Genomic DNA, 15494 nt, shown 5'->3' on the forward strand with positions numbered 1-15494 from the left:
AGACTGGTCATTGACTGCTTTTGTAGTTTGCTTTGGTAGTTCTACAGCAAGACTCGGGTTTTGCTATAACAAATTTAAATATTCTGGGGACATTTTGTTTCGTTCATTAGTTATTTTGTTTCATTCATTAGTTATTAATTAGCTTGTTTTATATATTTTTAATTCTTATTTCAGTACGAAGATTATGCAAAATTGTACTTATACTACAATACATAAATTTGTCCTGAATTTATTTTAATTAAACCAAAACGATAGATCAATCTTTTTAAAATAAAACCATTGCTTCTTATTCGGCCCTTGTGCTGTGTTCAATTTATCTCTAGGATTAGACGTAGCTTATCCTTAATTATTTATACAATACAATTTTCTTATATATTCATTAACCGGCAGTTTGGTGTCTGCACCTTACTTCTTCTCTAGACTGTTTAAACAGGTTAGAACTAAATAATGTTTGACTGAATCGCTCCTGAACAATCTGAGTGGTTAGCCCCTTGGTGTAATTTTTGCATTCTTAGATGCTCCGATTACAGCTCAATCTAACCTTTTGAGGGGAAATTTTGATTTCGGAACACAAATATGTAAAGTATTTGAAGGGACTGCAGCCAGGAGGTATATATTATAGAAAAAAGCTTCTTATTGATGAATAGAAAATTTTGTCCTCTATTTTTTGATACCCACAACAACAATGTCAAGCATAGCAATCTAGAATGCAAACCCGAAACAGGTTTTATAATTATTTTGGAATTATAAAAAAAATAATTGTCGGCTTTAAGATTTGATTATGCCAAAATATTCACCAGATTTTTTTACTTCTATTGACATAAAAACCGCCAAAATCACTAATTCAGGAACGTCAGGCAAACTCCAAATGTTTAACATGGGAGGTATAGGAAGATTCTTTCCGAGTCCGTCCAGCCTTAATTGTCAGCTTCATTTATTATTTCTTTATTATGAAGTCTAATTATAAGGTATTACTTATCATTGGGTAATGTCCTTCTAGAGTAGCGTCATTAGATCAGCAGCGTATTGATTGAAACCTTTGACAATGTTTACTGCCATCAACAGTTCGATCCCAGTAAATAGTTCCCTTATGTGTGTGCTATGTTCAATCTTATTGATTCTGAAGGATAATATTTTTGGATCTGGATTTTTATTTGTAATATAAGATGGAGAAACACGCCTTCAACAACGCGTAGCGTAATATCCTTTTTATTTTCTTTTTTAACCTGCGTCCTATTTTCCTCCAATCTAGGTTTCCTGTGATTTCAATTTTAGAGAAATATAAATAAGCCAACAACTGGATTTACCTTCATTTACCGGGAAATAAAACGGGAAATAAAATAAAAGCTCGCTAATGAGGTTGATAATTGGTTATCTGCGATCAAAAAAAAAAAAAAAAAAAAAAAAAAAAAAAAAAAAAAAAAAAAACTGAAGTCAGGGCCAGATATTTTTTATTTTAACTAGATCAACCTTTCACATCAGGTTAGAAATAATGGCTTCCTATCTTTGTGACTGTGGGGGCTCTCGTAGGCAGATAAAAGGGTCGGAATTTTTTTAAAGTGTTGATATAAATCCTTTTGGCAAGTGAAAGATACCGTTATGCCAGTTTGTGCTGCTACTTTCCACATTTAAAAGAAAGCTTTAAGCTGAACTCACATGATGAAATAAAATCTTTAATAACTTATTTTATTTCAGTACCTTTCTTTTACTTAATTTTTTTAGACGAACTTCGTCTAGTCAGAGACGGGAAATATGGAGTTGAAAATCCTGACGTCCCTGGTGGATTTGATGGAGTTATTGGGGAACTAGTCCGCAAGGTAAAGCTTTTGTTCAAACGGTACTTCATTTTCATAGGACTCTCAATGCTATTTTAGTGTTAATTGCCAATTAGAAAGTAAACAACTTTCATGGGTATGTTGCTTTCCATTCCTGATGTCTGCCATTCCAAGAGCTTTGTCACTTTCTATTTTCATAAATGGGAGTGAAACGAGATAATTAATTCCATAGGGAAAAATGTGAAGAGCTACATGAAAGAAGTCGATAAGCTTAAGTTTTAAATAGTGGAAACTGAATTCATAGCCGTATCTTTTACCAACACTAAGTGAAAGATTTCCAGGTTGTACTTTTTAAACTGTGGCTTTTTAAATGTGATAAACCAAAAACCTCCGCAATTAATCAGCATGATTAGACGTTACACCTTGATTGTTAAACTAAAGATTTTAAATTCCCGTTGCAACCATATATTTGGAGTAGTTAGTCCGACTGAGTCCAATTTTCTGACTAAGCTCTTTTAAGATTTTAAATAAACATTATAGTAACTTGGCTGGTATATATATATATATATATATATATATATATATATATATATATATATATATATATATATATATATATATATATATATATATATATATATATATATACTAGCTGTTGGGGTGGCGCGAAGCGCCACCCCAACACCTAGTTGGTGGGGGCGCTTCGCGCCCCCCCCCCCCCAAGCCCCCCCGCGCGCGTAAGTCGTTACGCGCCATATTAGTTACGCGCCATTGTAGTTGTGTCCCTATGTCCCACCTGTATATATATATATATATATATATATATATATATATATATATATATATATATATATATATATATATATATATATATATATATATATATATATATATATATATGTTTTTAACTACGTAAAACTTGCGAATATACAACATTCTTTGCTGTCCCATTGTCTGTGCATATAAATAGATTGTCAGGTTTACCGACTCTTGAACATGCAACATATAATGGTCCATGGGAAAACAATCCGTATTCAGATCTATACCTCATGATTCTAATGATTGCCCTTGAGCTTTGTTGATGGTGATTGCTAATCGACCATTCCCTGAGTCGCCATCGTCATTTATATATCCACCTGTGCACCCCGGCGTCCCCTTTGTAGTTATGTCCCTGTGTCCCGGTCGTCATTTATATTCCCTGTGTCCCGGTCGTCATTGTGTCCCGGTGTTCCAGTCTGTGATTTCTCTTTGAGTGTCCCGGGCGTCATTTATATTCCTTGTGTCCCGGTCGTCATTTATATCCCCCTGTGCCCCCCGGCGTCCCCATTGTAGTTGTGTCCCTGTGTCCCAGTCGTCATTTATATTCCCTGTGTCCCGGTCGTCATTTGTATCCCGGTGTCCCGGTCTGTATATACATTCGTTTTTTAGTTTTGTTTTTCTCCTTTATTTTTTTCCTTTTTTCTTTTTTTTCTTTTTTAGTTTATTTAGATTTTTTAGTTTTTTTATTAGTTTTTAGTTTTTTTGTAGTTTTTACCATTTTTTTAGTTTTTTTAGTTTTTTTTTTTACTTATGTCCTGGTCGTCATTTATACTCCCTGTGTCCCGGTCGTCATTTGTGTCTCGGTGCTTTGTTGATTGCTAATTTCTTTTTTAGTTTTTAGTTTTTTTTTGTTTTTTACCTTTTTTTAGTTTTTTTTAGTTTTTTTAGTTTTTTAGCTTTTTTAGTTTTTTTATTAGTTTTTAGTTTTTTTTTAGTTTTTGCCTTTTTTTAGTTTTTTCAGTTTTTTTTAGTTTTTAGTTTTTTACCTTTTTTTAGTTTTTTTTAGTTTTTTAGCTTTTTTAGTTTTTTTTCTTTTTAGTTTTTTTTGTAGTTTTTACCTTTTTTAGTTTTTTTTCTTCTTTTGTATTAGTGTGAAATAATTCAGACGTCATATGCGGACAAACACGACGTCACTCGACAGACAGACAGACAGACATAACCCACAAACAACTTATTTTTATATATATTTATTCATATTTTTTTAGTTTTCTTTTTCTCTTTTATTTTTCAGTTTTTTCCTTTTTTTTTTAGTTTTTTTCTTTTTTAGTTTTTAGTTTTTTTTAGTTTTTTACCTTTTTTTAGTTTTTTTTAGTTTTTTTAGTTTTTTAGCTTTTTTAGTTTTTTTATTAGTTTTTATTTTTTTTTGTAGTTTTTGCCTTTTTTTATTTTTTTCAGTTTTTTTTTTAGTTATTAGATTTTTACTTTTTTTTAGTTTTTTTTAGTTTTTTAGCTTTTTTAGTTTTTTTTTCTTTTTATTTTTTTTTGTAGTTTTTACCTTTTTTAGTTTTTTTCTTCTTTTGTATTAGTGTGAAATAATTCAGACGTCATATGCGAACAAACATGACGTCACCTGATCCACAGATCCACACACAGGCAACTTATTTTTATATATATAGATATATATATATATATATATATATATATATATATATATATATATATATATATATATATATATATATATATATATATATATATATATATATATATATATATATATATATATATATATATATATATATATATAGAGAGAGAGAGAGAGAGAGATATGACTTCAATCATTAGTGTGTATGCATGTACTTATTTTGACCTGGGTAACAGATTATGGGTGAGGGCTCAAATTTGAAAAAAAGAACACATAAGACTGAAGAGTTCTATGAAGAATGCTTGAATTTATGGGCTGCCGGAGGAAGCGGGGGGGGCAAAAACATACTTCCTTTCTACGTACATTAATTTGTCAAGGATTTTAATCACCATCATAACCAAGATTACTGAAAAAATAAAAATTGTTTCTTAAGCAAATGACATTTTAATATATATATATACTAATATTCGTTCATATGAGTCTTAATGATTTTGGATTTTTGAAAGTTAGAAAAAAGAGAAAACATTTAAAATGTATTCTTTTCAGTAAGGTGCAAAATTAAGCTTTAGTTTCACTCCTTGAATTTCCCTAAAAATAAAACTTAATACCCCATTCTGTTCTTAAGACATTGTATATATGCTATTTTGACAACCTGATTGCACTTACACCCTTTTGATTTATCTCAATAGTAAGAGCAGATGTAGTAACAGCAGGATAGTAGCCCTGAAAGTTTCAACTCGATAGCCTCACTCGTTCTTGAGATTTTGCTGAGACGTCTTATGCTGAAACCGGGATGTAGATAGTGCTTTTTGATTTAGTTTGAACTGTCCTGAACTTTCTGAAAAGAAAAAGTGAAACTGTCTTAGCTTATAATTGTGTTCACTTGCATAGCATTTGAGGCAGACAGGAGGACCTTATATGCTTTGGACGCTTATTCTCCTTCCAATTTCAGTCAACTTGTTGTTGGACTAACATTCAATTAACTTTTTTATTAGCGTAAATGTCTAAGTTTATAAATTCAATTAATTGCCATACCTGATACTCATTGTAGAATGGCCCCATTTTAACTATAGACGCTTGTTTGCCTCTCATTCTAGGCAAATTAACGGTCCTGTGTCGATTCTAAATTCTTGGTTCAACCTGCCTAAGACCATAGGTGGGGGTTCCTTGTTTACCTTTCAATCCAGGCAATTTAATGGTCCTATGTCAATTTTAAATTCTTTGTCAACCTCCCTGAGACTCTAGGCAGGCGTGACTTGCTAAAAGATAACAAATAAGAATTGGCCCAATAAGAGAGGCACACTTACTCCCGCCATTTACTCGTGCAAAATTGACCAAACACTTGGAAAACAATAGGTTCTATCACTATCTTAACTCTATGACTATCTACCTTGGTTCTACTGCCCAAGGAATGACGCATGGACGCATAGACATATCTACTAAAAATGAACTAACATAATTTTTACACAGTCCTAATAAGGGGGGGGGGATTAATGCCAGGTTTGCTTCTCACTGAATTGGACTATCTGTCTTGGCTTTTTCTATAATTAGCCATGAATTGATGCCCACAACTATTCCATTTTAATTCAGAGTGAAAGTTTCTACTTTTTATTTTATCCCAGTTCTCAGATACCCTGCCAGAATATCTTGATAACATAGATGTACTGAAACTGTATTGATTTAGTTCAGTAGTGGCAATAATAGTAGCAATGGTAGAAGAAGTAGCAAACACAGTAGTAATATTGGAATATTGGTAGCCCTGGAAGTTTCAGCGTAATACTCGAGCGTTGTTGGGATATTGCTAATACAACCCTTTGTTTTAATAACCCACTTGTACACAGTGCGTTTTGATTCAGCTCAGCATCGCCCTTACTGTTTTCTGAAAGTCTTGCTAATACTTTTAGCATTAGTAATAGTAGTAGTCATTGTAGCATAAGTAATAGAAGGAGCATTGGGAGCAATATTAGTCATAGCAGTAATAGTATTCGTAGTAGTAGCAGCAATAGTATCCACATTGCGCCTTTTTGGTCTAATTTAACGTTCCCTCTTCATGCCCACGCAATTTCCATTAAATACTTTAAGCCGTTGCTGGTGCAACAGTCTCAGAAAGTTCCGCAATAACACAGTTAGCCATAGTAATAGTAGTACCAGAAGCAGCAGTAGGAAGAGCACTACTACTGATTGTAGTAGTAGTGTTCACATTGTGTATTTTTATTAGTTCAATATTCCCCTTCAATATACCCTGAAACCTTCCACGTAGCACTCTAAGTCGTTCTTAATAAACTGGGCATAAGAACTTTTGACATCCTGCGCATGCATGGTGTGTTTCAATCTAATTTAATATCCTCTTTAGGATTTACTAAAAATTTCTCCTTAATACCCTTAGCCTTAGCAGTAGCACTAATAGTAGCAGTAGAAATAGCAGTAGCAATGTGTATATAGTGCTTCTTGGCTGTTTTAACATCTCCCTGAACATGCACTGAAAGTCTCAACTTAATAATTTTGTGCTGTTAGTAGTAGCAGTAGCGGTAGAAGTAGTAGTAGTGGTAGTATGTACTGATTGTCTTTTGGTTAATTCGATAGCCCACTCAATACGCCCTGAAAGTTTCAACTTACTACTCTCAGCTGATCCTGAGAAATTGCTCATACATCCCATTGGGTACCTGAATGCAATTAGTTCGCATTAATTTAGTTCAATATCCCTCTAAATATTTCTTGAAAGTTTTACCCCTGTACCCATAGCCTCAGTAGAAGTAGCAATTATCGCAGTAGTAACAGTGGTAACATACACATAGCATCTTTCAGTTAGTTCAACATTCCTGAAGGTTTCAATTCAATGCTCCAAGTTGGTCCTAAAATAACACTTTTATTGCCCTTTTGATAACCTGCATACACATAGTACGTTTTGATTTACTTGAAACTCCCCCTAAACATTCCCCGAAAGTTTCACATTTATACCATTAGCCTCACTAACAGCAGCAATTGTAGTAGCAATAGTAGTAGTTTGCACTTAGTGCCTTTTGGTTAGTTCAAAATCCACCCCAATTTACCCCGTAAGTTTTAAACTAATATTCTAAGCCGTTCCTGAGATATTGTTGGCACACCCTTATGACAATCAATATTTTCACATTGTGTTTTGATTTAGTTCATCATTCCCCCAAATATTTCCTAAAAGTTACTACTCTTACTAGTACTACTGCTACTATTGTTATTACTACTGCTAATAGTACTAGTAGTAATACTATTACTGCTGCTACTACTATTCATACTACTGCTACTACTAGTGCGACTACTACTACCACTTGGACTAAGAGTCTGGAGGTGTGAGAATTCAGAGATTATACTGGGGGAGGTTGAACTAAACCAAAACATACCCTGGGCATGAAGGTTGTCAAAGGGGCGTATCTCACAATTCGCTTAGGGTACTAAGTTGAATGTTTCAGGGAATGGGAGGGGGTGATTAATTGACGGAAAGGCAATGTGTGTGTGCACACAACAACAACTACTTCTACCACTACTACTGCTACCACTATACTGCTACAACTACCACTACTGCTACTGCTGCTTCTACTACTACTATTATTATTACTACTTTTGTTCGTGACTTATTCTCATCTTTCACTGTAATTCCTTTTAATCTTAGACTTTATTTCTTCATTCACAATAATATCTATTCGCTTCTTTCAAGAAATTTATGTGTGCAAGTACCAAAAGATTGACTTCTTAAATTCTGTATACTTATGCGACGGAAAATGAAATTAGACTTGCTTATTTTGACCCTTTCGTTGACAATTCTAAATTTTTTATTCAAATTTAATTTCACTTTGTTCTTAGCATCTTAAATTATGTGTGGTAACAGTTGTAATCATGGTTGCTATCTACTTACTGTTATTCAATTATTAAAATGATAGTCTGTGCCATAGTGGGATTGATTTTGGTGACAGCTAGCAGAAGTACTAGTAGACCAGTGTTTCCACTATGAGGATTCCCCCCCTAAAATGGGGATTTTTTAAGTCTTTTAGGGGCGAGAGTCTTTTTTAGGGATTTGGGGATTTTTCCTCTCCCATGGACTTTTAGGGAAATTTTTGGGGGTTTTCCCTTAATTTGTTCATCATCATCATCTTCTTGATCAGAGAAGCAGGATAATTTGATTTAGGATCTTTTCCTTGCGAATTGAACTTGGAATCACAGAGAAGAACTTCTTCAGTTGCTTAAAAAGTTTTAACACCACACAGATTTTGAGATGTACAGGAGTTCTAAGTGACAAACTAACAACAAAGAACTGTTTGAAACAGTTCCATGCTGATGTGGGCTTCAAACAATAATTTCAGCTTGGACTATCCTCGATTAATGAAGTCATATGGTTTGTCATTTTTGGGTTGTTTTTTCATAAGATTATTTGGTAGATAGCATGTCGTTTTTTTACAGGTCAGATAAATAAAGTTATAATAAATTTTGATAATTTTATAGGGTACGTAGTTGTTCTTACTGTAGTAAATTTTGTTGACAAGCATTGCATGTACGATTTTTTTTCTCCACAGTACTTGTATGATGTTTACGATTTTTGTGTAAAATCAAAAAAACTTGAACTCGAACTTGTAGCCAGCTTTATAAGTACTGACGTGAATAAAAGAGGTAGGCTATAACTATTCGAACACCTCTCTTATCGTTTCATTACACTAGTTTTTAACAGACAAACAAACTGACAGCCATTTTTTAAAAACAATGGCACATGTAGGAATAAATGGATTGTGTGTTTTTGGCAAGCCTACGTACCCAGGGGAAAATCATGAACCTTCATACTATAATTGGTAAATTTTGTGTTGTTTATTTTTTTGACTTACAAATAAAGTGAACATACCACTCGATGTCTTTTTTTATGTTCTTTTCAAATATAACAATCACTTCTGTCGCAAATTCAAATTTAAGCAAAATTTGAGCTCTTGAAACCAAAATATTTCTAGTTTTTGGGTATAAACAAAGCTTAAAACATTGGTCTCAGCATTGAACTTCCTGCAGAAGAACTATGTGGAATCAACTAGTGCTTTAGAAATCGATGTGAACAATTTTAACTTCCCCTTGAAAGCGTTTACTTGGTTCCGAACGGCAAGATTCCCTCTGTACGTCAAGGTCAGATACCGCCGTCCTCCCTGATTCAATCGAAGTAGTTCTCAAGGCTGCAAAGGCGTTCCATATCAAAGCAATAGGCCAGATACAGAAAAGGTTCCATTTCGAAGACGACATTTACAAATATGCTGAAATGGTTGACCTAGTGTCAGCCCAATCACTTCAGCCTGCCTCTCTGCTACCTTTTGTTAGGAAGTAAGGACAGATCCCATAGGACGGAACCAACACCGAGCAGGAGTGGAGGAGGCAGAGCCGCATCGATATTGAAAACGTCAAAACAATGGATACCGTGACCTGCTGGTGTTTGGTATTGGTGAAAAAAAAAATGCTGCCGGAACAGAATTTGTATCCTAACCTGAAACCGGCAGTATTATTTATTTCCCCTTTTCCATTTTCAAATGTCATTGTCGAGAGGTTTTTCAGTGATGTAAAAGTAGTAAAAACTGACCGTCACAATAAATTGAAAACATAAACTTTGCGGGGGATTCTAAAAACAAAAAATGGAATGAAAAGGGCTCAAGAAAGCGTGGAATGTGAAGATGATCAGTTACTTCACCACATGAGAACGGTGAAAGCTTCAGCCACCATACAAAAAATGTTGAAGACACATCAGGGGAAGATAAGGTCTGATTACGTTTTACAAGTTACGATTGAACAGTATTAAACATCTTGTACTTTAATCTACATTACAGTATTACATTTTCTTTTCTATTTGATTAATATTATATGAAGTATATTTGAAGCTATTTGTATTTAGCTGAAAATTAAAAAACACTTTAAACGGAATAACAAGACATTCTATTATGGTAGTGATAGCTAGACTTCAATCTAAGAAGCCAAAATATGTTACCTTTCAATCTAAGAAGCCAAAATATGTTACCTTTCAATGGTACGGGTAAAATGAAATAGGGAGAAGCGGTTCAAGGAGTAATTAGAAAATGGGAGATTTTTAGGGATTTTGGAACTGAAGATGGGGATTTCTAGGGATTTTTCAGCTCTTTATTAGGGATTGAAAAAATGAGAAAGTGGAAACACTGTAGTAGACAGAGTAGTTCTGCTGAGGCTAGTTGTGATGGACTAGTAGCGGTAAGAGTTTTCTGAGCAAAAGTTATTATGATAAATATGCTAGTAGCTGGAGATGACCTGGTAGGAATAATATAAGTTGGGGCCATCGTGATGGTAGCAGTTAAAAAAAATTGCCACAGCAGGAATTATTACTATGAAAGAACTTTTTTGTACTAATTATATTGGTAGTAATATTCCTACTAGTAGTACTTCTGGTCAGGGGCGTATCTAAGGGGGAATGGGGGAACTCCACTCTCCAAAGTTTTAAGGTGTCGCTGCCCAGAGCCGACATCTTGGAAGTTAGCTGATGTTTTTAGTTTAATTTAGCTTAAGTATCAGTTTTTTCGGCACACTGGGACGATTTTGTCAGTATATTCTTTATACCCCCCCAAGCTCAAAACCAAAGCTGTATCCCTTGATTTGATTGCAGCAGTGGGTGCAGTAGTCCCAGTAGTAAATCTAACTAAGATTAAGTGTAGGCTAATGATGGCAGCAGTAGTAGAATCTTGCAGAAGCGATAGTAATAGTAGCAATAGTAGTAGTAGCAGCAGTAGGAGACGTAGTAGTAGTGGTAGCTGTAGTAGCGTAGTAGTAGTACTACTAGTAGTAGTAGTATTAGTTGTTGTTGCAATTGTAGTAGTAGTAGTAGTAGTAGGAGTAGTAGTAATATTAGCAGAACCCAAAAATATTTAGATCAGCGATATGTGAGAAGCTAAAGCCTCACACCATTCAGATAGCCAGCTAAGCTACAGAAAGTATATCTAGAGTTCAGTCTAACTAAGAACTGTTAAGATACTTTTATCATAAAATGTTCAAATAATTTTTCAATTAGTTAGAGATGACCGCCATGATAAGAGTGTAAGATTCCTAAAATCTAGTAGCTACGGTTCTACTCTCACAAGCGGCGGCTTGTGCTGACTGGTAGGTGTCGACAGTATTAACCATTCAAAATTTCTCAAGGGGGTTCCTTGATTTATGAGAAAGATGTGACATAGGTGTTATGAGCAAAATATTCTATTATTTAACTTTTAGAATTACCTAAAAATTTCTTTGACTGTATATAAAGCTTTGTTTTGTTTTTCATTATTTTGCATAATTAGTTGGGATGAATAGCCAATCATTTCAAAAAATAACGCAAAACTTCAATTTTCTCTATCCATTAACTGTATTTAACTTTTTATTAATTGAAATTTATTTAATTTTTATTTAACTACTAGCTGTTGGGGTGGCGCTTCGCGCCACCCCAACACCTAGTTGGTGGGGGCGCTTCGCAACCCCCCCCCCAAGCCCCCCCGCGCGCGTAAGTCGTTACGCGCCATTGTAGTTGTGTCCCTATGTCCCACCTGTGAATATAGTATATATATATATATATATATATATATATATATATATATATATATATATATATATATATATATATATATATATATATATATACATATATATGTTTTTAACTACGTAAAACTTGCGAATATACAACATTCTTTGCTGTCCCATTGTCTGTGCATATAAATAGATTGTCAGGTTTACCGACTCTTGAACATGCAACATATAATGGTCCATGGGAAAACAATCCGTATTCAGATCTATACCTCATGATTCTAATGATTGCCTTTGAGCTTTGTTGATGGTGATTGCTAATCGACCATTCCCTGAGTCGCCATCGTCATTTATATATCCCCCTGTGCACCCCGGCGTCCCCTTTGTAGTTATGTCCCTGTGTCCCGGTCGTCATTTATATTCCCTGTGTCCCGGTCGTCATTTGTGTCCCGGTGTTCCAGTCTGTGATTTCTCTTTGAGTGTCCTGGGCGTCATTTATATTCCTTGTGTCCCGGTGTCCCGGTCGTCATTTATATCCCCCTGTGCCCCCCGGCGTCCCCATTGTAGTTGTGTCCCTGTGTCCCGGTCGTCATTTATATTCCCTGTGTCCCGGTCGTCATTTGTATCCCGGTGTCCCGGTCTGTATATACATTCGTTTTTTAGTTTTGTTTTTCTCCTTTATTTTTTTCCTTTTTTCTTTTTTTTCTTTTTTAGTTTATTTAGATTTTTAGATTTTTTAGTTTTTTTTTTAGTTTTTAGTTTTTTTGTAGTTTTTACCATTTTTTTAGTTGTTTTTTTTACTTATGTCCTGGTCGTCATTTATACTCCCTGTGTCCCGGTCGTCATTTGTGTCTCGGTGCTTTGTTGATTGCTAATTTATATTATATTTATATTTATATTTTTTATATTTATTAATATTTTTTTAGTTTTCTTTTTCTCTTATTTTTCAGTTTTTTCCTTTTTTTTAGTTTTTTCTTTTTTAGTTTTTAGTTTTTTTTGTTTTTTACCTTTTTTTAGTTTTTTTAGTTTTTTTAGTTTTTTAGCTTTTTTAGTTTTTTTATTAGTTTTTAGTTTTTTTTTAGTTTTTGCTTTTTTTTAGTTTTTTCAGTTTTTTTTAGTTTTTAGTTTTTTACCTTTTTTTAGTTTTTTTTAGTTTTTTAGCTTTTTTAGTTTTTTTTCTTTTTAGTTTTTTTTGTAGTTTTTACCTTTTTTAGTTTTTTTCTTCTTTTGTATTAGTGTGAAATAATTCAGACGTCATATGCGGACAAACACGACGTCACTCGACAGACAGACAGACAGACATAACCCACAAACAACTTATTTTTATATATATTTATTCATATTTTTTTAGTTTTCTTTTTCTCTTTTATTTTTCAGTTTTTTCCTTTTTTTTAGTTTTTTTCTTTTTTAGTTTTTAGTTTTTTTTAGTTTTTTACCTTTTTTTAGTTTTTTTTAGTTTTTTAGCTTTTTTAGTTTTTTTATTAGTTTTTATTTTTTTTGTAGTTTTTGCCTTTTTTTATTTTTTTCAGTTTTTTTTTTAGTTATTAGATTTTTACCTTTTTTTAGTTTTTTTTAGTTTTTTAGCTTTTTTAGTTTTTTTTTCTTTTTAGTTTTTTTTGTAGTTTTTACCTTTTTTAGTTTTTTCTTCTTTTGTATTAGTGTGAAATAATTCAGACGTCATATGCGAACAAACATGACGTCACCTGATCCACAGATCCACACACAGACAACTTATTTTTATATATATAGATTCATTCTACCTCTCGAGTTTTTCACGTTATATTTTACAAAGAATTTCGTCAAAAGGTTGTAATTTAGCGAGTCAATTAAGCTAAGATGGAGGAACTTACGAATTAGCTTTAGGTGGATGACCATTAGCACTGTAAATGCGAACTAAGAATTAAAACATACTCTGGATAGATTCATATAAATATGCTTATTAATTTGTTGTTTTTTCTAGGAAGCAGATTTCGCTGTTGCACCATTGACTATTTCTTCGAGCCGAGAGAGGGCTGTGGACTTCACTAAGCCATATATGACCCTTGGAATTTCAATAATGATAAAGAAACCAATCAAAAAGTCACCTGGAGCCTTAAGTTTCATGAACCCACTCTCCAAGGAGGTCTGGATGTGTATGGTCTTTGCCTACTTGGGTGTTAGTATCGTCCTTTTTCTCGTCAGTCGTTTTTCACCGTCTGAATGGCAAACTTCAGAAACTATGCACGGGACTAGGTTGACTAATGATTTTAATGTAAATAATAGTCTTTGGTTTGCCCTTGGTGCTTTCATGCAGCAAGGTTGCGATATTTCTCCAAGGTAAGTTTTTCCATTAACTATAATCTATAGCTTCTCTGATAGAATTATCTCTTGCAAAGCATTGCCTAAATTACAATGATCACAAGTGAAAGGATTAATTTTATTAAGCTGACAATAGGTGAAAGGATAAATTATCAAAATAGACCACAATCTGTCGTAAAAATAAAAAAAAATTCAAACTGAAGGGTTTAAATCTCAAATTGAGATATCCCTTGAAACAGAGGTGCCATTTGGGGGGGGCAGGGGGGGGGCAAATGCCCACCCCTGATTTTCCAGGGGGCCCAAGCTTCCACCACAAAGGGCCCTTTGTCGGCCATAATAATTACGCTATTTGCTATTAACCATTGTAAACTTTGAAAGTAGGTTAGATAAATAATTAAGTTCTCAAGTTCTGTCAAATGACCGTATCCTAGATAATTATGTTAATATTATAGATTTTGAATATTTGCAGTAATTCCTCTAAGTTGACAGATCAAAGTAGGTCAGTTCCTGGCAAATGTTTCAATGTTTGTTTCCTTGTTTTATTGAATATAAGCTACCGTTTTCAATTACTCGAGTCTGTTCTTATTCTGTTTCTGTCCTCGTCGTTTGTGATCTTGTAGATTAAATATCTTATTTTTTTGTGTTTACTTTTTTCTGTTTACGGAAAAATTAGAAAAAATAAGGCATTTTTAACTTACGAACGGGTGATCGGATCTTAATGAAATTTGATGTTTGGAAGGATATAGTGTCTCAGAGCTCTTATTTTAAGTCCCGACCGGATCCGGTGACATTGGGAGAAGTTGGGGGGAGACCTAAAATCTTGGAAAACTCTTAGAGTGGAAGGATTGGGATGAAACTTGGTGGGAAAAACAAGCACAAGTCCTAGATACGTGATTGACATAACCGGAACGTATCCGCTCTCTTTAGGGAGTAGGCGGGGAAGGGTTAATTCCAAAAAATTAGAAAAAATGAAGTATTTTCATTATTTATGAAGTATTTAATTATTTATGAATTATTATTTATGATTATAATTTATGAAGAGCATCGCCGGTCCAGCGGCCCTACGGACATTTCTTTTTCCTCTCTTGATCCACCATCCCAACCAAAATTAGTGCAATACCCTGCACAAGTGACGGCAAACGGCAAGCTGAAACGGTCATTCATTGCTTCATATTGTGCAAAGCACCCGTGGCTGGAGTACTCCGTCCAGGGTGATTCTGTTTACTGCTTTTACTGCAGACACTTTGGCGGCACATCTACTCTTCCCGGGCAGAGGTACGGGTCTATACCTTTCATAGACGTCGGCGTGAGAAGATGGAAAGACATCTCTAACTTACTCGAAAAGCACACTAGAAGTGACCGCCACAAAGACAGTGAGGTTTTATGGACGAAGTTCAAAGCCATACAAACCAAGGAGTTGCAACCAATCGCGTCTGTTTTAATGACAGGCGGAGACAATGAAATCAAGGAGAACAGAGAGCACGTAAAAGCCTTATTAAAAGTAA

General features: G+C 34.0%; 1 protein-coding gene and 1 long non-coding RNA gene across 2 annotated transcripts in view; one reads left to right on the top strand and one right to left on the bottom strand.

The window, feature by feature from the left end:
- Positions 1-15494, top strand: part of LOC136041482 (glutamate receptor 1-like) — a 254832-nt gene that overhangs the window by 166957 nt on the left and 72381 nt on the right. Inside the window, exons 12-13 of the mRNA XM_065726181.1 lie at positions 1723-1817; positions 13652-14007. Of these exons, the coding sequence (XP_065582253.1) occupies positions 1723-1817; positions 13652-14007 (451 nt within the window). The remainder of the gene's footprint in view (positions 1-1722; positions 1818-13651; positions 14008-15494) is intronic.
- LOC136041491 (uncharacterized) overlaps positions 1-15494 on the bottom strand; it is a 43298-nt gene that overhangs the window by 19222 nt on the left and 8582 nt on the right. The window contains exon 2 of the long non-coding RNA XR_010621047.1: positions 4846-5017. This is a non-coding gene — a long non-coding RNA (uncharacterized LOC136041491). The remainder of the gene's footprint in view (positions 1-4845; positions 5018-15494) is intronic.

Source organism: Artemia franciscana, chromosome 2 (assembly GCF_032884065.1).
Source record: "Artemia franciscana chromosome 2, ASM3288406v1, whole genome shotgun sequence".
In the NCBI taxonomy this organism is placed as follows: Eukaryota; Metazoa; Arthropoda; class Branchiopoda; order Anostraca; family Artemiidae; genus Artemia; species Artemia franciscana.